At 40.4% G+C, this 22,770-nt stretch overlaps 3 protein-coding genes across 3 annotated transcripts; 2 read left to right on the top strand and 1 right to left on the bottom strand.

Moving 5' to 3' along the window:
- Window positions 1-2,330: 2,330 nt before the first annotated feature.
- Window positions 2,331-6,170, bottom strand: phf23b (PHD finger protein 23b). The gene is made up of 5 exons (XM_026162022.1): window positions 5,611-6,170; window positions 4,334-4,365; window positions 4,134-4,226; window positions 3,404-4,019; window positions 2,331-3,292 (listed from the first exon to the last, which is right to left on the bottom strand). Exons 1-5 carry the CDS (start codon window positions 5,636-5,638, stop codon window positions 3,099-3,101), a joined length of 963 nt encoding a protein of 320 aa, XP_026017807.1. The 5' UTR covers window positions 5,639-6,170; the 3' UTR covers window positions 2,331-3,098.
- A 138-nt stretch (window positions 6,171-6,308) lies between these two features.
- elp5 (elongator acetyltransferase complex subunit 5) lies at window positions 6,309-9,195 on the top strand. The gene is made up of 8 exons (XM_026162023.1): window positions 6,309-6,593; window positions 6,678-6,738; window positions 6,836-6,913; window positions 7,643-7,854; window positions 8,246-8,421; window positions 8,505-8,600; window positions 8,693-8,793; window positions 8,906-9,195. The coding sequence occupies exons 1-8, from the start codon at window positions 6,539-6,541 to the stop codon at window positions 9,012-9,014; spliced, it is 888 nt and encodes a 295-aa protein (XP_026017808.1). The 5' UTR covers window positions 6,309-6,538; the 3' UTR covers window positions 9,015-9,195.
- A 1,286-nt stretch (window positions 9,196-10,481) lies between these two features.
- Window positions 10,482-20,806, top strand: LOC113018705 (CTD nuclear envelope phosphatase 1A). The gene is made up of 8 exons (XM_026162024.1): window positions 10,482-11,261; window positions 14,295-14,361; window positions 17,422-17,540; window positions 17,640-17,711; window positions 17,954-18,070; window positions 18,194-18,305; window positions 19,060-19,144; window positions 20,527-20,806. Exons 1-8 carry the CDS (start codon window positions 11,157-11,159, stop codon window positions 20,585-20,587), a joined length of 738 nt encoding a protein of 245 aa, XP_026017809.1. The 5' UTR covers window positions 10,482-11,156; the 3' UTR covers window positions 20,588-20,806.
- Window positions 20,807-22,770: the final 1,964 nt, after the last annotated feature.

Genomic DNA, 22,770 nt, shown 5'->3' on the forward strand with positions numbered 1-22,770 from the left:
CTGCTGCTGTCATACCAAGCAGATCCAGAAACAAGAGGGTAAGCCCTTTTAGTTTTTTTTATTAACAGACATTAAATTTATTACCACTTTCGGACAAGCAATTTAAACAGCTACTGGCATTTAATCCTTTTCCATCTTATTGAATGATCTGATTACGTCCTCAGGAGGACACCTTAATGGACCAAGAAGTCTTTTCCCACCTGTTCGATCACTTGGACATGAGCGACCTCTCTGTGGGTGACGCAGGGGGGATGGTGGGAGATGTAGACAATGGCTCCTTTCAGTCAGAGACTTTCATCGCCCCGACAGAACACCTTCCCGCCCAGCGGCAGCACCCGAACCAGCACCAGCATAACCGGAAAGCCAATGAGAAGAGGTTAGGACAAATGGCTCTAGATATTGTCGAACAGTTGGTTATACAGCCACACGTGATAGAGAAAAGGTGTAAATAGTGCAAATTAGCTGTAAATACAGCAACTATGTGCTTATGCAGCTTATATAAACTGACAAGTTATGATTTATGGGGATGATTGTTACTTATATTAGATGTATTAATCCTATGATGTAATTTACAACAAAGGACACTTGTAAATTTGGAGTCAAGTAGATGAAGATGAATATCTTAACGCTTTTGAAGATTTTTAGCTCTTGGCCAAAATACATGTAATTCTGATGTAAATATGAGAAGATCAAATGATCAGTCCAGAACCAAATGATGTCTTTTGATTTGATGCTTGCACGTATTTGATTCCCTGATGTTGTGTTGAATTCTGACTGCCTTCCTCTCTACAGGAGGAAGGTCGCTCCTCTGGACCCCATCGGCGGCTTTCAAATATCCAGCTTCAGAACCCGAATGGTGAGCGGCAAATGACACTTATCCCCATTTTCCCACCAAATAACCTGCATCGCAGCGACATTTAAATGCCACAAGCTCAACACACTCGCACTGTTGATACATAAAGTATACATGTGGGCCTGAAACATCGATGGCTTTAGCTTTAAACAGAAGTTATTATTCAGATTATTTTTAGCAGACTGCAAAGTAAAAAAATATGCAAACAGAACTATATGCTGTCCCATTCAGTGCAAAGAAAGCAATCTATTCCTAAACTTGTATTCTATGAACAAATATCTGATAGTTTAAAATATACATAAATACATATATGTATGTGTGCATGTGCTTGAGTCATTGAAGTCATTATTGCTTGAATGGCCTATTTGCATATGCAGTTATCATCTTTCATGGCTTGTGTAAGTTTTCTGTGACACTGGTAGCCATTTCTAGCCCCTACAACAATGCTTCAGCATTAATAATTTAAAAACCTTGCACTTGTCTAATATGAAGAACTGAGCATTTATATATTTGTTTTGCAGGATGAACCAGACCTCCCCAGGGAAGATTATCAGAACTAGAAAGCCTACTAAATATCACGCATGAATTTTTGTATAACTTGGCATTTATTCAGTATCTGTGCCATACTAACGAGTGAGATTCCTGCCAGCTGTCGCCCTCTGCTGGTAGAAGACAAAACCTGACAAACACTGTTGTGTGCCAACACCTAACAAAATGTGATATGTAACTGTTTGTTTTTTGTGTGTCATTTTATTAAAGAAAATTAAAAAAAACTCAACCAGCATGTTCCCAAAGACTTTTATTTTTCAAGCTACAATTAAAGGAAAAAAAACCAAAACAATATCAGACTGCAGAAAATATAGAATTTGCTTGAGTATTCTCTCTTCACTTTCACATATGTACAGTTGTCAAAGAACAGGATATGTACACAGAATTTTAAGTTGTACGGAGAATGCAACTGCTACTGGAGACTTACGATGACTCTCCCACGAACAAAAGAAAAAACGCACATGGTAAAACCAAACAACATAAACAAAATGACAACCTAGACAGCCTCAACTTGTTTTCTGTACACTACAACTTTGTTCTCGATGTGAGACAATCATATGTCCTTTTTCTGATGCGGGGTGCATCTCTAATCACCCCCTTCCTCAGAAAGCCTAGAAATAAAAAATACATATATATATATATATATATATATTTTTTTAAACAACCATTCATAAACGCGCCTCAGAGCTACTTTGACATCGTAAAGCACGGCAACAAACCAGTCGTCTTACAGCAACGTTCCCCCCGCCCCGATATCAGATGATTTAAATACAAAAAACAAACAAACACATAAGTAAAAACTGACTCACGGTTAATGGCTAACTGATTAATAAGCCGGACTGTGAGAAATACTAAGCACGCTGTCATGAATGCACATGACCAAGTCCGGTTTTCCAAAAAAAAAAAAAAAAAAAAAAAAAAAGCGGGGGTGTATTTAGGTTTTAAAAGTGCACTGCTGAAAGGATAGTTTGAGTACAACTAGATGCAAATGAAGATGCAAAGTGATAAATCTTATCCGAGTCAATGAATTGAAACTTCTTATTTCAGGAGGCTTAAAGACAACCCAAGAAAAAGCTGAACACAAACTACCAGAGTACGATCAAAACCAAAACGAACTGCCCGTCTAGCATTATGACGTGCGTATAAAGTAATAACAGGAGTGACATTATCCACCTCTTAACTGACAATGTAAGCTGGGCTTCCCTCTCCCCAACTCTGCATGTGTTGTATTGATTTAAGGTTGGGAATGATTGGACCAAGCTCAGGGTGGTACTCCGGAGACCAAAGGAGAAGGTTTTCACTAATTTGTCAATATGCGCAAGAAATAATTTACAAGTCAAAAGTGGACCTTCAGTCAATATGAGAACTATTGAGAGAGAAAAAAAAAAAAAAAAGTATATGCACATCACCAGAACTGTAATACTAAAGCCAATCAATGCTGACGTCAATTAAGAACTGTCAATATTGCCTTTTTTTTCCCAGTTCTTCACAGTAGCAAAAGGGGGAACGAAAACTAGACGTGAGGGATAAATAAGAATGGTTGTGATTGTCGAAAGAAATCCAACAAACCGACTTTACAGTTGCCCTCCAGGTGATAGTTTAGGCTGTTTTGGCTGTAGGCATCAAAGAAAGTTAAGTGTCAGACGACAGCAAAAACAGATCAAACGCTCCTTTTCCTCTCCAGTCCTGCTCAGCTTTAAGTGTCTTTTTTGTGTCCCGACCGCCTCAAGTCCCTGCACTTGTGGCAGTAAAAGATGTCGGGAACGTTTGACTTCTTGATCTTTGCGCATGACAAGTGCACCCATATGCCGCACTGGTTGCACTCGATCATCGGCCGTCCCGCGAATGGCTTCCCGCAGTAACAGGTGATCAAGTCCCATGAATCATCCCCTGTGTGGATAAACAGACCAGAGTTACAGGGGGATTATGGTTGTGAGTTGGTTCAAAGTAAGCAACCACCAAGTAAATAACAGACAAAAGGTCAAAATTACAGTGTCTTACCCGATTCCACCATAATGTCTTCATCAGCGATCCATGTCTCACCCTCACTGGAGCTCATTTCTGCTTCCCTGATGGATTCGTCTGGCTGCACCTTCCCCATGCTCTGCATGCTCGAAGAGGAGCCCCCGTGCCCCGGCAGCTCCTCCCTGCCAGCTCGTACCTCGGAGTGCGTATTCCGTGCCTCGGAGTCAGTCTCGCTTTGAGGAGCTGAACTCTTGAGCTTCTTAGCTTTGGGCTGTTTTGAGTTCTTGCTGCGTTTGATGCGGGCTCTTTTCTCACCCTCGCTGCTGCCACTATCTGCTGCTCCCATGGCAGAATCCAGTGATAGCTTTTTCAGTTTTTTGTCCTTCTTGCGCTCTCCCTTAGTGCTGGCCTGGGTCTCATAAAGAGAGTCTTTAAGCTGCATCTTATCCAGCAGGGTGCTGTCAGAGTGCATGCGCCGAATACTTTTGCCCTTATTTGCTCGAGCTTTGCGGACAAATGTATGGATGGTGTGGATGTCGGAGCCCCCATCTGCCCAGGCATTGCCATTGGAGCTGCTCCCTCCACCTCCACCATCTGCTGACAACCCCGAACTGTGTGCAGAGCTGGATGATGTTGGGGACCACGAGCTTTCCTATAAAAGCAGACAAAAACATCTTCTGTCAAAACTGCAAAGTAGTCACTACATCTAATATGATATGTTAAAAAGAAAATGGGGGGGGGGAGAGAAAAAAAAGCAACAGCTCACCTCTTTTGGACTGGGGATGTAACCGGCATAAGCCAGGACAAAGCTGCAGAACTTGTTGAAGTCTTCAACAGTCCTCTTCTTCTTCTCTGGGGGCTACAGGAAACATGTCTTTGTTTAAGAGAGTGAAGCTAACCTACACAGCCCTCCACAACAAAGGGCAGCTGAGTCAAATAAAGTGCTCAAATGATAAATATACTCACCAGAGGTTCCGTTTTACACGTTAACAGTGAATCTGTTGAAGAAAAAAAAAAAAGTCTGTAAGTCACAAGTGACCACTTTTCAACTGCTTAACAGCCACTACATTACAAAGCATTCCGTTGCCGAGAGAGTGGACTAATGCTAGCATTAGCTTGCTAACACGGCTCAATACCTTAATCGGGATTATAAACGATGAAGCGCATGCTGGTCTTATTTGAAAACAGTGTGTTTGTAAAAGCTACGTTAAATTAACGTCCATATTTGACTGAAGGTCAATTGAGCGAAAAAAAAGAAAAAAGAAAAAAAAAGACCAACTAACATCTTCAAGACAACTTCTGCGTCCTTAAACAACGCAACCGGTGTCACTTTGTGACTGCTTGAACTTCACAAAATTAGTGGGTGTGTAAAAATCACTCTAGAAGAAGAGTTCGTTGTTTTCACGCCAAGTTTATAAGGAAAAGTTGACTGGATTGCTAAAAACGCGTCTGTTTGCTGGACACCATGCTTTTGGTACATTTTGTGTGTATGCTAATGCTAGGTGACGTTTAGAGGGGAAGCTAACTGGATGTTATGCAGTTTGTAGCGTTAACGGTAAACGGGTAAGAGAGAGTAACTTCATTTTACTGAGCTTTTACAACGATAGTTTTGCGTGGTCGAAGGCTTAATTTGATATTTTTAAGGGTTGTCTTGTGGCTAACAGCCTCTTGATCAGCTAGCAAACCAAGGTAGCTTTCTTGATACAGTAGTGGGAGGCTCCATAGCAGAGATAGCTTTGTGCTATCGGCTAATGTTAATCGGGCGTGTCGTGCTGGCTACCTTTGAAGTTTGAGCTAATGTCCAAAAAAGGGGGGCATTTTTCTGAATTATATTTTTAAGCCATGTTATCTCAACTGACACGTTAGAGAGGCTTCGGTGAGTTGGTTTGCAACCGTGGCTATGCAGCTATTAAGCTATGTGGTTCGGCGCGTTAATTAACTAGCAAGCTAACGGGAACTGTGTAATAAATGTTAACATCAAATCTATGAACTACAATCACTGTACAAAAAGTTGGAATCACACAGTCTTCACTTTTAAAGAACTTTCATGGTAGTTTAACGACAACACGTCCGACTGTCGGTCAATATCGAGCTGTGACATTATTACAACACACGCAACAACGACGTTAGCCGTAACTCACTTTAGCTTACTGTCCTCAAAACGACAGCTTTACGCGATGAACAGATTAACATCAAGTGAGGACTATTTTTCGTTGGGTTTTGTTGATAGTCCATAAGCATACCTTGGTGTTCAGACATTATGTCAAGCATTGTCGCCTCGCCGACACGGCCTCGATCCGAGAAGCAGAAACAGCAGGCGAGCTAGCCGGAGAGTGGCGGCCGTCGCTCTGCGCCTTCTCCCGGCGTGGCTGCACCTTAGCACCGGGAAACTTTGGCAGCAGAAAGCCAAGTGTGTGGAGGATCGAAGATGCTGTCGTTCAAAGAAACTCCACACTTTGTCGAAGTCGTTCTTGTATTCCCTCTAGGGGGAATCCCAAACGGGGGGCAAACCACCACCGACCTGTCGCCACACTATTAGCCCGACAAAATACTAATACCACCGTCGCTTGTTCACAAATCTCCCACTCTTCGTCAGTGCACTAATCTAACCACAACAGAAGTGTAAACTTTCATTTAATTAACGCTGCGAATCACTGCAGATCCATGACGGAAACTTCCCTCGATGAAGTTTTTCGTTTCTTCGTCGTAGACATACAAAACGACCGAAGTTGGGGCTTTTTATTCCGCACGGTCCTCTTCGTGCGCGGCAGAAGCCTCTTGAGGCTGCCAGCGAAGGGTGTGCTGCAGTGTATGCTGGGTAACGTAGTTTAGTTTTCAGCCTTTCACCAAACGCGTTTACGGGCGTAAACGTTTAATAAACTACATTTTCCTTCATGAAGACGATTGAAGTCACAGGGAACTATGGGATACGAAGTTTTTTTTATTTACTCTAACCACCCCAAACATAGTAGCTAGCGAAATCTGCTGTACTTTCACTGGACAGGGAAAGCTTTATTTTCCTGCGAAACATTACTTGTAGCGACTTTAGGTACTTATAATTGTTAGCTTTAAGCTATGTCGTTCTCGTGAAGGCAAATTACTCATGTTTTCTTAAGTATTCATGTTTTAAATGGCGGTGAAGCAGAGGCAAGCTAACTAGCTGATGCTACCATGTTGTCTGAACTATTGCAAGGCACTGATACTGGGGCGGTTCTTATAATACAAGGTAAATATGTGAACGTTGTCGACCATAAGTATACATTGTTATCAATAATGATGACATTAATTGATGTAATTTATACTTTCATAGATTCTTGTAGTTATTCTGGGCAGCACCTACTTAAGAGCTTCATCAGTGCCGCATTGAACAAGTATGTAACCGTGTTTCCTTGTATACCTATTGTTGCCTAAAATATGTCTAAGTTGTGTATTGGCTTAAACAGTAACTGGCCTGTGCTATGATTTTAGAGAAGAACCTGTCCACGTGCTTGGTTTTGATGTCAGTGAGGAAGAACTGAAAGATGGATTAACAGCATCTACTCAGAGGTATTGAACTTTAATGCTGAAACAGTTATTTGATCAACAACAAATGATGTGATTTTGCTTAAAAGTTTACTTCATCTACCAAGCGAAATGCATAACAGTACCTGCTTTCAATTTTTTCCAGTGTGAACCATTGTTACTCCATTAAAGGAGTGTGTAATGTGTTTTTTCTAATGGCCATATACCATATATAGACTAACCAAAGACCCACACATTGGACAGCTAAATGGAAACATGATACACAAGGAAATACTTGATGTATTTGGTGCACATGGCAGATTCTATTACAGCAGACTATTTTCTTCCTCAGAAGGCCTCGGTCCCTGCCTTCTCAGGGCAAAAACTGAGTTTTCAAAATTCTTTAAAGTTGATGTTTTAAAATTTCAGTCAATTTTAATTTTTCAACACAGCCTGAACTTTCTCATGCAGCTTTCTTGCAATTTCTTTAAGTATTTAGGAAGGACATTCAAAGGTCTTCTTTAGATTTTGTTGTGTTTGCTGTTGAGATGGTCCCACACTGCTTCAGTAATGTGGAAGTCCAAATGTGGATTCATAACTCTATCAGACCTGTTTTCACTGATTTTCAGCCAAGTTCTTGTGTAATCTGGCATACCTCAGCCCTTTCTCACTGTTTCCTTAACAATAGCTTCTTGACAGCCTTCCTTCCGCTGACACCATTTCTGGATCTTTAACATGGAATCAAACGTTCATCTTGTGCTTCTTTTACTTCAGGTTGCACTTTCACAGTGCTTATACGGACCCCCTTGGGTGGACTAATCGGTCGGCTTTTACAGTTCACCAGTTTTGTGTGGAGGAACTCACTCATCTGCTCAAACAAACATCACACCCCAAACCAGTGACTTTAGTAATCGACTCGCTGTCATGGATATTGAGACACATGAGTCCACCTGCTGTCTGCAAGAGTCTTCAGCAGCTTAAGAAAGGTGATAATGTATCTTCTGTGTCTCTGTGTGTGTGATTTAAGGCCCATGTATTCAGTAATTTTACAGAATGGGAGGAGGTCTGACTCCCAGCATCTGAGCATGCTTTTAATGCTTTGACCTTTTACCCATCTTTCCCTGAGCCTAATTGACCACAAATCGGATCGCATCAGCATTTCTGTTGTGCGATCTGCAGCGATACAAAACAAAACGTAACGCAGAAAAGATGCTCGTCTTGGCTTCACCCCCAAAAATCTATTAAGTGGTTATCTTTCTTTAAAAAGCATATTATGGATAAAAGGCTCTCTGTGTTCACGGTCCTTCACGGGTGGCTTATTTTTAGTAGGCTGTGCAGCACTTCCCCTGTTTAACGATTACGTTCTGTTTTCATTAGGGGGAGCCGTGAGAGCTGTTATTGGTCTGCTCCACGCAGATATGCACCAGAGGGGTACTGTGGGAAGCGTCTGCCACTTAGCTACTTCAGTTATCACAGTGGCACCTGGAACGAAGGGAGATGAAGCGGTGGCAAAAATAACAAAGCGATCAAAGTTGGGGAAAGTTACGCAAGATGTAAGAAGAGCTTGAACTTTAATTACTATTTTAAATTCCTACAACTTTTATGAAATATTTATTGTTCTGATTTTTGTCATTAGGAGGAGATATTCAGCATCAAAGGGGATTTCTCAGTTACTGTAGTGAGTAAAACCAGCCATGCTGGACGCAGACAGACTGAACCAGAGGAACAGCAGGTATAGCGTAACATGTGTACAACAGCTTCACACATTATATGGATAAATAAGCAAACCTGTTATGACGTAAGTGTCCTTTTTGTGTCTTGTAGATGGACCCAACAGCTAACTTGACCTTCAACATTCGCCTGTCTGACACAGAGCGCGAGGCCAAGGAGAAACTTGCTCTTCCCTTTGTCTTCAGCAAAGAGAAGTCAGACTTTTTTTCAGTGACCACATCTAATATATGTTGATTTTCTTTCTTTCTTTTTAAAACTTTTTTTTAACAAACAACCTAAAGATACAGTTCTCTTTTAATCTTGCAGGAAAACCGCTCTGCTGCAATCGGGCCCAGGTTCCGGTCGAATTCTGTATGAACCCGATGCCAACGATGACTACGACCAGGAGGACCCTGATGATGATCTTGATGTTTAGATTTAAGGCAGGAAAATCTGCTGAAGATCCACGTTTCATCTGCTTTTTTTGCCATTGAAGGACTGAAAAGCTTTCAATGCTTTAAACTTATTTCATGTGTGTTATCTGTTGGATATGTACGAGACGTTATCATTTCACTTTTTCTAAAAATATAAACTTAATGTTGTTGTTTGTGGATAAATTATTTATTTTTTTCTGGTTGGTTATTTACAAAATAATTGATTTTTGATTTTGTGACTTTTGCACTGAAATGACTGTTTTTTTTTTTCTGCACTATGATTTATTGCAGTGACTGGGACAAAAATAAATGACAGTTCACAAGTGCTTAAAGACCAAAAAAACAAACAAACAGGTTTCTCTTACACAAAACAGTATTTATTACTTGTGTGCATCTTAAAAATCCTGGATATCTGTTCATCTGCCACATCCTATAGTAGGAATTAAATCAAATGCTGCTCACAACCAGAAAATGTCCCGGATATATATTGTCTCATTGGCAAAAATGATCTCAAACCAGTTGCTCTTTTGGGTACAACACTTAAATACTTTTTTAAATTTATGAGCTTTTGAGGTTGAGTTATAATCAATATATGTTTAAAATATGATTTGTGAAAGGGAAGGTTTACAAGGTGGTACTCAGACCTGCCACAGTGTATGGTTTGGAGACAGTGGCACTGACAAAAAGACAGGTGGTGGCAGAGCTGAAGATATTAAGATTCTTATTAGGAGTGGCCACAATGGACAGGACTAGAAATTAGTACATCAGAGGAACAGCTCAGGCTGAGCAGTTTGGAAACGAAGGATGATGATATGATATGGTTTGGACATGTACAGAGGAAGGATAGTTGATACATTGGATAAAGGATTTTGAAGTTGGAGCTGCCTGGCAGGAGGGAAAGAGGAAGGCCACAGAGGAAGTTCATGGATGTCACAAAGGAGGATGTGCAGAGGGCTGCTGCAACAGAGGAGAAGCTAGGGAGGGGGTGAGTTGATCCACTGTGGTGGAGCAGTCCAAAGAAGTTGAAAATGTATACTGATTTATAGATGATGTCAGCAGGTAGGTCTGATGGCACTAAATAATTAGTTTTGAGCGACAGTTCGACATGAACACCGATGCCAATTGCAGTGTCAGATTTAATAGTCTGATAGTTTACAGAAATTTGATTCAAGCAACTTTTTAGCATTGAATTACAATTACCAAGTCCGTGATTTACTGACAGCTGTCAAATACAGTCACACATTCATTTCAGTTTGGTTTGATATTGTCGTTATACAAGATACACAATGCTCCAATAAATCATTACATTTCCTCTTAAAAATATACAGGCCCGTCCATTACCACCAAGTCACACGGCTTTCTCAGCAAGAGTTATGTTTACGTAAAACTCCCCATAAGTATTTATGTAAGAGTACAGCTGAAGAGCTAAAGAGCAAACTAAAAGGTGTTAATTTGAAGGTTTTAGCTGACATGCTCGTCCTCGTAGGTTTGTTTTCTTTCCACGTGGACGTGCTGCGCGCAACCAAGCTGGTCGCGGAAGTGACGGCAAGGCGGCGATGGCGGCTCGCAGTTTCATTCCGGATTTCCACTGGACTACAAACTGATTTTAACCGGCCCGGTTAGTCTTTGGGGAACTTTTGCAACACTGTCTCCATTCGGAAGCCGCACAGACTCAAGTCGCGTTGAAGTGGTGCCTGTCAAGAAAGGACCCCACAGCTTTTTTGTGGTCTATTTTTCTCCAAGGTTCAAGGTGGTCACCCTGTCGAGCTAGCGGTAGCTCGGTGGCTACGAGCTAACGGTAGTTGGTATACATACAGCTAGCTCCTGAGCTAGCTTGTCAACGTCAACGAGCTGCGTGCTAAGGTCCACACAGCAGCAGTCGTCGTTCTCCGGCTTTTTCTTCGACCACCTCATCGTTTGCTTGTCACCGTTACAATGCGAAGTTACCCTGTTTGATGCTAATTGTGCCGCAATTGTGCAGAGCGAGGTACTCACACGTTTGCTTGGCCTCTCCAATAATTAAGAGTTGCTAGTTTGGCGGCTGTGGCTAAACACCAGAATTTTGACTCTGTGGTAAGCAAGTCCTTTCAGTAATTACCCCTTCCCAGCAACTTGGGTGAAAACCGCGTTGCCTAGTTATTAACATGCTGAAGACCCGGCAGTGTTTACTTGGCATCCGCACTTTTCTCGGCGTTACGTCCAGAATATGGGGCTTCATCATGTACATCCTCAGGAAGCACCTACGAACGGTGAGAGGGGCTTTGAATAATGTGTGACACTTTTCCGTGCAAGTCTTTACTCTGCCATGACCCCAGTGTGCCTGAATGTTTTAGTTTTAAATGAAACCCACCTGATGAAAAGCTTGGTTGGTTTTCAGAGAGCCAAATTACTGGCGCTCTCCACCTGAGATGTCATAATATTATGACAGTTTTTTACATGTCAGAAGCCTCAGCCTCCCAGTTAGTTATCAAAAAGTATTGCTTAATTATTTATAACAACTATTTTTTCCACAATTAAGTTTTCTTTTAGTTAAAACAGTAAATTGAACCTTTATTGTAAAGCATCAGACAGATTCAGAGTCAGTGAGTCAAGTGCGCCAAAATATCCTCATGACTGCTTTAATTAATTATTTAGAAGTTCCACTAATTATCTCATTTTAAATTGGTACTTGTCAAATCTCTTTAGGTTATGGTCACAAGTCTTTAAATGGTCTAAAACCTAAAAGGCTAGTTAAATTTTTAAAAAGAAATGTCAAAATGTTTCTAAATCTAAAACCTTTCGATAATTACCCCCCCCCCCCCTCCCCCCCACATGTATTGCATGATAAGTTATCAAAACTGTTGCAGATTCATTTATGAATGATTGGTCAAACCTCAAAACTGTGTCGTTTTTTTGTTTGTCTTTTTTTAATTGCAGGACTGCTTTATCCGGCTGCAGTGCTCAGTGAAAACTGCTACAGACAAACCCTAAATTTAAAGTGCATTAAGCGTGCAGGTCACCTTCAATCGCTCAGAAATGCCTCCACAATAAACATGGCATTTAAGGTGACATAAGCCACCGGTTTGTAACTTAGACATATGCGCAGGTGTCGTGGTGTCGTTAATAGATGTGCATATGTGGTGTAACATGAGTGGACTTCGGCTCAAGCGCCATATCAAACCAACAAAGCTTGGAGGACTGCCTCGTGTGTTGTAGTCATCTTGCTGTTTAGAGGTTTGTCTGTAGTTGATTGTGTGGCAGTAACACCTCAGGCCCTGAGTGTGAATAGTTCAGTCCATGTTGTGGCTGAAGTGAGAGGGATTAAGTCAGCACAGAGAGTGCACTGTTCTCCCTCTCTCTGCCTCTGTTTCTCTCGTTCTCTCTCGCAGTTTAGCTCTCTTGTGCATGGTCTGTGATGCACTGGAAATTTGTCATGATGATCCAAGTGCAGGGCATCTATTATGCTGATATGGCGGGGTTAGGGTTGGGGCTGTTTAGAGGGAAGTGTGTGTGTATATATGTTCTCACAACTGGGATAACCAGTTTTCTACACTTAATAATAACCTCTTGTTTATCCACAATACGTAGATCTAAATGAAGATAAGATTAATTGGATTATGTATTTTAGGAACCGGTCATAATCCCAGGCACGCTATCCCATGTCAACAAATGACGAGGTGGTTGGTTATTAATCTTACCCACATCAGTGTTACATAATCGTTGTGTTTATCATTCTGCATGCAACAATTGGCTAAGCAAAAAATAACTACCAGCTTACATAGCTGATATTTGTACTTCACTGATTAGCTGATTAAGAATAAATCTGCAATGGTTTTCATAACTAATTAATGAATAATATACTTTTTTTAAAGCAGCGTTGCTCCAAATCATCCGCTGTATCTTCTTTCTGCAGATCTAATGGTTAAATTAATGTCTTTATTAATCCAAAACAAGCAGCCTGAATATGTTGTCTTCAGCTCTGAAACGAACACGAACCAATTAATTAAATTGTTTTACAAATTAATTAAGGGGAAAAAATGTTAGTTGCTGCCATCGTCCATTTCTAGTCATTAATTATGTCCTGAGTGTTCTGGTTAAAGGAAACAGAGGCCCGCTGCTACATGAGGGTTTTTCCTGCGTTTGAAAGATTTGGGCACCCACCACAAGGTTTTGATTCATCCCTAAGGGGAAACATCAGGACTGTGAAGTAATCTTTGTTGAATAAGAGTTTAATTTAGTAACTAAAAGAATTTTGTTTGTCTAATGGTTAGAAATAATGAGACAATAGGCAGGCATCTGTCATTTAAGATATATCTATGCAGGGCACTTTTGTCTGGGTGTACAGTCACACCCCCCCCATAGACCAGTTTTAAACCAGGAAAAAGCCCTGCACATGTTGATGTAAAATTTAATCTTTTTTTTTTTTTTAAGATGATGGGCAGGAAAAACAAATAAAAATAGTCCACATTTTATTGTTTATTGTTGCCTTAGTTTGGAGGCACAGGACGTGTGCGTGCCAGGTTTTCAGATGGATGTTTTTAAAGATACAGAGAGCTGAGTCGGGGGTGAGATTTCCCCCGTGGTACCCAGCAGCTGCTTCCAACAGTAGGCTTCTCCCAGGCTTGCCCTGCCAGGCAAGCGCGGGGGGGGGGGGGGCATAGAGGGAGGTTCTGTCTAAGGCAGGTACCAAGCAGCTCAGTCAAAGTCACCCTGTGAGTCTCCCTTTCTGTGTGTGCCCCATGCAACGCTGACACCCACCGACAGCTGGGGGGGATAAAAATAGCCCTGTGAAGAAAAGTGCAGAGCCCCTGGGCAAGAGCGGCACTGGGAAGGATCCTCGCTGTAGTCATTTGGATCACAGCAGAGGAAGCGCTATGGGTTGGACGCAAGCCACTTCGTTATTTCAGTGTGGTGCCCTCCTCTGTCCCCTTACTTTATCTGGTTTCCTAAGAATGCTTTATCTTAAGCAGCTGAAAAATAAAAATTTCAGATCCTGGTAAAATCTCTTATCACCCCAAAGCACAATTAGTTTTCCGTTTTTACTGTTATACCCTGAAAGATTCCTAAAAGATGAAACATTTCCTCTTCTGTAAAATCACATGAAAAGTTCTTTGAGGTCAGAGCGATTGTAAATAGGGGTTTGAGGCTTCTGTGTACTTGGTATGTATGGTATTGTCAAATATATCACAGTTTAAGCTCTGGTCGTGGTATATTTAAGTCATCGTTTAAGTGTTTAGTGCATGCTACAGTATGTGCTCTTTCTATTGAGAATTCGCTTTTTGATTCCCTGTGTTCATTTGCAGATAATCCAGTATCAGACGGTGCGATACGACACTTTGCCCCTGTCCCCCATCTCCAGAAACAGGCTCAGTGAGTACACTGTTGTTTTCATGGTATTTCTCTGTATAAAAGCTTATCTTGCTAAGTCTTAAAGATGCTTTCGCTAAGGCACATCGGTGTGTTGGCCACAAAATGAAGGAACCATAAAAGCATCTTTGTAATGTGGACAGAAGAAGGTGATAAACAAGTTTGTCAAGTAAGAAGTGATTGTGCTGACTGGGACTTTTTCTGGAACAGATGCACAGTTTGGAAACTATCCCCCTCATGTTCACCTTTAAGTAAAGACTAAATGGCCACTATGTCAAACTGACTGGCTTCTCCCCATAAGGAAAATCACACTAGCTTTTAGATACTTTTTTTTCCCATGACCTTCTTTTATAGATACAAATATTAAGTTGCATTAAATGGGTTCATGCACAGCTGTATTCTTTTTGTCAATTGTTTTCATAAACCTGTTTTGCTGCATAGGTCTGTTGTTTTGCGCTGTTTAACCAACTAACAGCTTAACAACAGAGTGTGGTTTTGCACAAAAGGTATTTGGCTGTATATTGGCACTGCAGCATTTCAATTAGATGACTTTATTTGGTTTTTAAAGTAAAAAAAAGAACAATTGTAAACATAAAACAAATGTTGTTTTTTTTGCAGAGCTGTAAATGTCGACTGAATATTTTCCAGTGAAGCGAACTGATACAGTCATGAGTGAGATAACTGGTGTTAACAGCAATGTCAACACTGCATAATGTAAATAGTCTTTGACATTATAAACTGCATTGCACGCAGAGTCTTTAGTGATGAAGGATTAGTATATAGACCATAGATATCCTCAAGATGTGTGACAGCAGTGCTAAAGTTGTGAATGCCTAATGTGTAGATGCACACTAGCTGTATATACCAACACCAACCGACAAACTTAACAATTATAACAGTATCAACGTGTGAGCATCCACATAATGCAATGTTATCTTTGATTAAAACAAAACAAAACAAAAAGACAGACTTTCTGCTTTGAATTAAAGGATAGGATATGTAAATGTTACAGGCTGGGCCACACCACTTGCTCAGGCACTGACTGGTTTGGTTTGTGTGCTCTGAATGAACTTCCCTTCTGTCAGCTGAGAGCTCATTCAACAGCACACTCTTGACTTAGAGGAAGGATTGTATTTCAGTCTACTTTACTTGCCTCTCACTCATTCCGCTGACGTCACCAGCACATCCAGGTCCAGTCTCTAGTGAATAAGTGTACATTAACTTAGCTGCAGATGGTGGGTATTTCTGCTAGAAGTAAAGCGGCAGTGTGGTTGCCAAATCTGTGCATTCGAATAAGGTCAGCTTCAAAGGTTAAAACGGTTACCCAGTCCTCGAAGCGCTTAACTGGAATCAGCTGGAGTGTCTTTGGGGGAATAAATGAGTCTACTGAAAAAGTAACTGGAATTGGCTGGAAACACATTAGGAAACTCATCAAGTCAGGGATTGCAAAGAGATGAGGGGAAAAAAATGAAGGCACCTGGGTGTCAGGGCTTTAATTTCCACTATTAATTATAAAAGAGGATGTGTTATAATATTGTTATAAGATACTTTTCATAAACAAGTCTTACTCAGCCCATCATTTCTTGTTGACTTTGAATTAAAGTGGAGTACATTATATCCTCACCAGGCATAGAGGAAACTCACATAATGGGTTTCCTTTTGTTTATTTGCATACCATTTAAGTGCATCAATCAGAGTCAGTAAATAATAATAAAAAGATCTTTACACATGGTGGTACACTCTGTTCTAAAAATTAAAACTGAAAAAAGACTAAGGAAGTTAACAACACCAAAACTGATGATGACTTTGTAAAGGTTTGTCCTTTCGCTGTGCTGTCTAAATACTCTGGAAAAAATAAAATGGCTTGCCTTTTTTGGGTCAAGACTTAAAATAAGCAGTTCCTTGTTTACAATAGGGCTGCCACAAATGATTATTTTGATAGTCGACTAGTCACCGATTATTTTTGCGATTAGTCAACTAATCAGATCATCATCCATTGGACGTAAAACACAGCTTATTGTACCAGCAGCATCTGCTCTTATATAACTATCATTAGCTTACAGCTTTAAGTGTTTAAGGTATGTGCTAACTAAAAATAAAAACAAGATGATAGTTTATTGAAGTTTAATGAAATTTGCAGATTGTTTCGGTGAAGTTTAATAAACTCCTTGCTATCTAAAATATAACAGGACACCGGAGTATATTCTCCAGCGTCTCATACTTCTGATAATCAGCTGTCTGCTTGACGTTTATTCAGCTGTGTAAAAACTAACTTTAATCTCAGCCAAACCGATTTACTCAGGAACAAATAAAATACTGAAAAAAACCAAACAATAACATTTTTAAGTTATCTAAGTGACTTATATATATGTTTAACCTGAGTAGCGAAAGACGGCGGTGGGTTTGAAAACAATTAGCTGGGAGTCCGGTGTTCTCACGGGCTCCAGTGAGCCTAGCCCCCGGCTAGCTATCGAGCTAGTGGGTAACAGACGTCTCCGAAAACGTCGGAGCGCTTTTGAAAATATGTGGTGTCCTGATAAACTGAGCAGATATTTGAGGTTTACACAGCTACATTCTCGCCTGCAAATATGTTAAACGTTTATTTTGTGACCCAGAAAGTATAATAAGTGTAATATTAAAACTAACTAGCTGCCGCCATTGTTGGAAACTGAGCTATGAATTCTGGGACACAGCTTCTTCTTCTTCGGGGTTTAACGGCAGCTGGCATCCTTGTACATGCAGTGCTGCCATCTTCTGTTTCAGTCCGTTATTACACTCTTAAATCCTACTACTTATTCCTGCGTCTTTTGGGATCTTACAAAGCTTCAAACGACGCGTCGACTATTAAATCAGTCGTCGACGATTTTGGTAGTCGACGTAATCGTGACTAGTCGACTAATCGTGGCAGCCCTATTTGACATGTTAGAAGTAAAAGAGAAACCTGCTTGTTGACACCGACATGTTGTACTGAAGTGCATGATTTTTCACATAGCCTAATTTCTCTTAATAATTTTGTTTGTGTAGATGTGCTAAATGAAGCTTGATGTTATTAAATGAATGCAGATGCAGTAAAGAGGAAGATTCTGGTTCTGGACCTAGATGAGACCCTGATCCACTCTCATCATGACGGCGTCCTGAGGCCCACAGTGAGACCTGGCACACCGCCGGACTTCATCCTCAAAGTACGGGCGGCCAACCATATATGAGCATGAGTTACTCCCAGTTTAAATACCATTTCTGCCTAAATGAGCTGGTTCCACCCGTTTCCCCTTTCCTTACAGGTCGTCATTGATAAGCACCCAGTCAGGTTCTTCGTACATAAAAGGCCACATGTTGACTTCTTTTTAGAAGTGGTGAGTGTTATTCAAACAACCGTGTGTGAGTGTGTATGTGTGTGTGTGGCTACGGTAACAAGCAGTAAATCACAAACATCGTCACTCCTTTAAATCCTGCCTGTCATCCTTGTCATTAATCTCCATTGTACTGCACACTCACACTCATAAAAGTGTATTTATTTTTTGTATTGACCCTTTGTGACTTGCTGAACACTGATGGTAATTTGTGAACATAGACTGTTATGTTCTTGTGTATATAGGTGAGCCAGTGGTATGAGCTAGTGGTTTTCACAGCCAGTATGGAGATCTACGGCTCGGCAGTGGCAGACAAACTGGATAACAACAGGAACATTCTGAAACGAAGATACTACAGACAGGTACTGCTCTACGCTGTCTTCTGACAGCCTGTGTTAAACCTAATATTGATCGAGTTTCTGCTTTCACTCTGACTTTTGTTGGTGTAGATGATTATATTTAATTCTTTTTCTTTCTTTTCCCAGCACTGTACATTGGATCTAGGTAGTTATATTAAAGACTTGTCTGTAGTACACGATGACCTGTCTAGTATTGTTATCCTGGACAACTCGCCTGGTGCTTATCGAAGCCATCCAGGTAAGATTTCAAAGTGTAAATGGGCTTCAAAAACAAGATCTCAGAAACCACGAGTGACATCACATTAGTTACGTCTATATGAAGTTTAATTAGAAGTTGTTTAATGTATTTACAGTGCAATAAATACAATTTCTGCCTTTGTTTTGTATGTCTTAGACCTGTCAAGCTCAAAGAAAGAAATGGTTTAGAGTATAGATGCAAGTTTTTCTATTTGGATGCTTTGAAGCTACGTTATTTTGGTCACATAGAGCACCTTTGCATGTGAGCAGCAGAAGATTGTGGCTGTTGTGCTCACAGCTAGAGCTGTGGGCATGACACGACCATATTAGTTATAGTTCCTCTCACTGACTGTCAGAAGTGGAGCATTTGAGTAGTTTGAAGCTTTTGGTTCACACGTATTAATTATACATAAGGTCACTGGATTATTTGAATTTTCCCCTCACTGTAAGTACACACACATAAATGAGAAATGGTACGATACCTGCTAACGAGTTGAGTTATATATTGGGCTGCTTGTTTTCGGTCATGTTTAACAGATCAATTAAATCAAATCTTTGTCTTGGTAGAATTGAACTTTGTGACAAGGACATAAGCGAAGGTGTTTTCACTTCAGGGCCTGTGTTGTAAAATGCTGTTGCAGTACATTAAGTGCGAAGCTCCTTGAACACTCTGTGGCTTCTTCAGAAAAGCAGCACAAAATCACTACCATGTCCATTTTTCTGACACAACTGACTGGCTGTTTTCTGCCCTCCAGACAATGCAATACCCATCAAGTCCTGGTTCAGCGACCCTAGTGACACAGCACTTCTTAACTTGCTGCCTATGCTGGATGCACTAAGGTAAAATGCATAATAAAGCTTGCATGAAAGCAAAGGGATAACGCAGACACTGGCTTGCATGGCTTACTTTGTTGTAAGGTTATTTGCATACTTCCTCATTCTAAATGAGTTGTTTAAGACATGTAAAGCAAAAAGCTCACAAGCTGTCAGTGTGTTAACACCAGACTAAATCCTCATATGACCACAAGGACTCAAAGTATCATCTCTTTATTTTGGTGGCTTTACTTGCTTTCTCTTTATAAGTCGCCCGTCATGTTTCAGCAACAAAAAAAATGTTTCATGCATTTTGTCTGCAGTTCCTCTTAGAAGTAGTTCAGTTGCTTTAAAAGGCTGTTTTTATTCAGTGTGAGACAAGAAATCTCATGTGAATTCATTCAGAAGAGTGACAAGCATCTGGATGAAGTTTCCTACGAAAAGCTAAGGCTAACATATAAAGCGCCTTGAGGCGACTGTTGTTGTGATTTGGCGCTATATAAATAAAATAGAATTGAATTAACGGCAAACCTGCACAGTGTGTAATGTATGAGGTAAACAAAGGAGATGCTGAGTGTTTATCATTGATTTTCGGATGTGTATGTCAGGCGTTATTTTTAACACCAGGTTGATTTATCCATTGTTGGATTAAGCTACTGTTAAAAGTAACTTGTTACATTACATAATTACTGATATGAAAAAGTAATCTACTGAGATAAGGAAACACAGGTTTGCAGTTAGCTTGTATATGTTGGGTATATGACCATGGGGTGTGTAAGCTTCTGCATGTTTACCTCTCTAGTGCACTGGCATTACCTCTGCACAGCGTGTGATATTGGTAGCATCTTTTCCTCAAAACACACCAGCAGCAGGCTCATCAGTTTCCTTTTGGCTGGCATCATTGACTGAACCAAAAAGTCACTGGCTGTAGTTTCAGAGGTTTTGCTCCTGTTTTACCGCTGCACAAAGAATACTTCCACAGAATAAAAGCAATCACCTTTGCCGTCACGTTCCCTGACTTGGCATACACGCTGACAGAAGTATAGGACTGGATGTACTTTTAACTTTTTGGCAGCTTCATGCCAAAAAGTTAAAAGGAGACAGACAAATTGAGAATTTGTGTGGCATCCTTCTCTCTGGTCACATCAAAGGAACAGCAGAATTTAAGATTTACACAGTAAATACGGTAACTGAAATGTAAATAAATAACTGAATTCTTGAAAAGGAGAGCTAATGTGTTGCATTGAAGCAATGGGAATACTCTGAATACTTGCCAGCGTGAACATGGCTGATCTTTTGATCTTACTCAAACAAATAAATGAGCTTTTTTGTCCTAAGTGTTAAACATGCATTGGTTTCCCTGCTACGATGGCAGCAAGTACACTGAAATGTCCTCCTGTTTGTCATAGGTTCACTGCTGATGTCCGCTCCGTCCTCAGTCGAAACCTCCACCAGCACCGGCTCTGGTGATTGGCTGAATTGAGAGGGATCGGGCTTGTTGACCAGCCTCTTCTCTCTGCTGGCTTCCACCCTGCCCTCCATTCCCACGTAGACGACCCACCAGCCCTCTCCGAGCCCCTCCTGAGGTGACCGCCTCACACAGGATGAACAGTATGGGATCAACAGAACCCACGAACTACTGGGGAGGGAGGGGGAGCCAGCTTTTTTTTTTTTTTCTTTTTTCTTTTTTTTTTTCGTTGTTGTTTTTTTTCTCTTGGTTCTTTATTTGTACTTTTTTTTTTTTCTTCTCCAAAACAAAGAGGAGCCTCTCTGCCTTATCGCTCCTGATACTGACTGTGTGTGTATGGAGTCGGAGTACGCTTGCTGACTTCATTAGTCCTTTTTAAAAAAATTTGAAGATAAAGTTGGGAGATCGAGGAGGATCGGCGATGCAACAAAGACTTTTTTTTTTTTCTCTCTCTCTTCTTCGTCATCACAACATACTGCACTTCAGCAAACTCATCAGTTTACTGTCTTAACCTCTTGGAGCAACTGAGTAGGGGAAAATAGAAAACTACCCCCCCCCCTTTTTTTTTTTTTTTTTTAAATTTATTTATTTTTTTTAAGATCACCATCATACCCCAAGCGGCGAGTCATCAATTCCCAGGGTACTTTCTATTTTTTTCTCCCCCAGCAAGATTGGATCAATTTAAATGATGTAACTGATGGACCCTTGCTTGCAACATACCACCCACAGGCATTTTTTTTTCTGGACAAATAGCCAAGAAGTCGAAGTTTCTTTTCTTTGTTTTTTTTTTTTTTCTCTTTTTCTTTTTCCCTCAGCCATAACCAACAACTGTTTCTCCCAAACTTCTTCATGGGACTCTGATAAACACTTTAAAGTTGTGAGGAAAAAAAAGAAAAGAATGGCTTGTAATGATACACGGACTGCCGTTCCGCCTTTCCATATCTGATTGTTTCTCTGTTACCATGATATCTGCTAATATGACTTCTGAATACCACAACAATTTCTTCGCCTCATTTTTAAAAAACTATTTGATGCCATCCTGGTTTCATTTAATAAGAATTGCACTTAATCTCCTGTTTTTTTTTGTTTTTTTTTTGCAGTTTGTTTGTTAGTTGATTCAAACTTGCAGCCTTCCCACCCCTTTGCATTTTTTTAATTTTATTATTATTATTTTATTTTTTTACCCATTCCCCTTTTTATTGTATCGGTTCAACTATTAGACGCTCCATCTTTAAATGCCTTCTGAACAATGTCAGTCTTGTCAAGGCTCACAGCGGCTTCTTATTGGCTCTGTCTCCAGGTCTGTGTTACTAATAAAACACTTGTCAGTATCGACCAGTTACAATTCAGCTTGTTTTCTTTTACTGCGAGTAACACCCTTCATGTTTGAGCCCTAACATTTTGCAGCTCTAACTTCACTGGAGTTCAGTTTCTGTGAGAGGAACACTTTGGTTAATCATCTGCTGCCACCATGTGGTGTAACGGGGAACTGCACTGATCTCAGACTAACTTTGTTTTGATAAAGGCTTTTTCAAACTGGAATAACCTTTGTCCCCAAAGCTCTAGACAATGGCTTTCTGTCCCATCTTTGTTGTTTATTTTATCTACAGCTTGAACTTGAGACAAAAAACAGAAGCTGTTCTTGTTCATGTAAGCTGTGCGTTTAAGCACTGCTGCAGGCCATAATCGCTTCTAAGTTTTTATGTGTACGTTTATTTGTTTTAATTGTGAAGAAAAGTGTAATTTTAAGACAAAGTATGCAAATTAGTTTTCTCGTTTCTATTTTTATACGCATCTCTACTTGATGATAAAACATCCTCACATGAAGTCCGTTTGGGAGAACTGCTGACCATCTCAATCATGTTGCATAATCTTAATCAGCAGGTAGTGTTTTGTACTGTTTTGTGACTGTTTTGCAAATGAATGACTGTCAGTGAAAAGTATCGACGTTTTTCTTACTGTTAGTGTATCAAGCATGCAGTGCAATAGTCCTCTACTATAAGCCCTGATTTGGTTGCACATCTGCTAGCCAGCCATAGCTGTGCGTGTGATGATGTGTGAATGTTTTTTTTGTCCCAAGCTGAAGACTTCAGAATGTGATTTCTAATCACGGTATAAGGCTGATACAGTATATGCTTTGGTTTGCTAACACCTGCCTCTCACTGATGATTTAAAGGTTGAAACG

The sequence above is a fragment of the Astatotilapia calliptera genome, chromosome 3 (assembly GCF_900246225.1).
Source record: "Astatotilapia calliptera chromosome 3, fAstCal1.2, whole genome shotgun sequence".
NCBI classification, from domain to species: Eukaryota; Metazoa; Chordata; class Actinopteri; order Cichliformes; family Cichlidae; genus Astatotilapia; species Astatotilapia calliptera.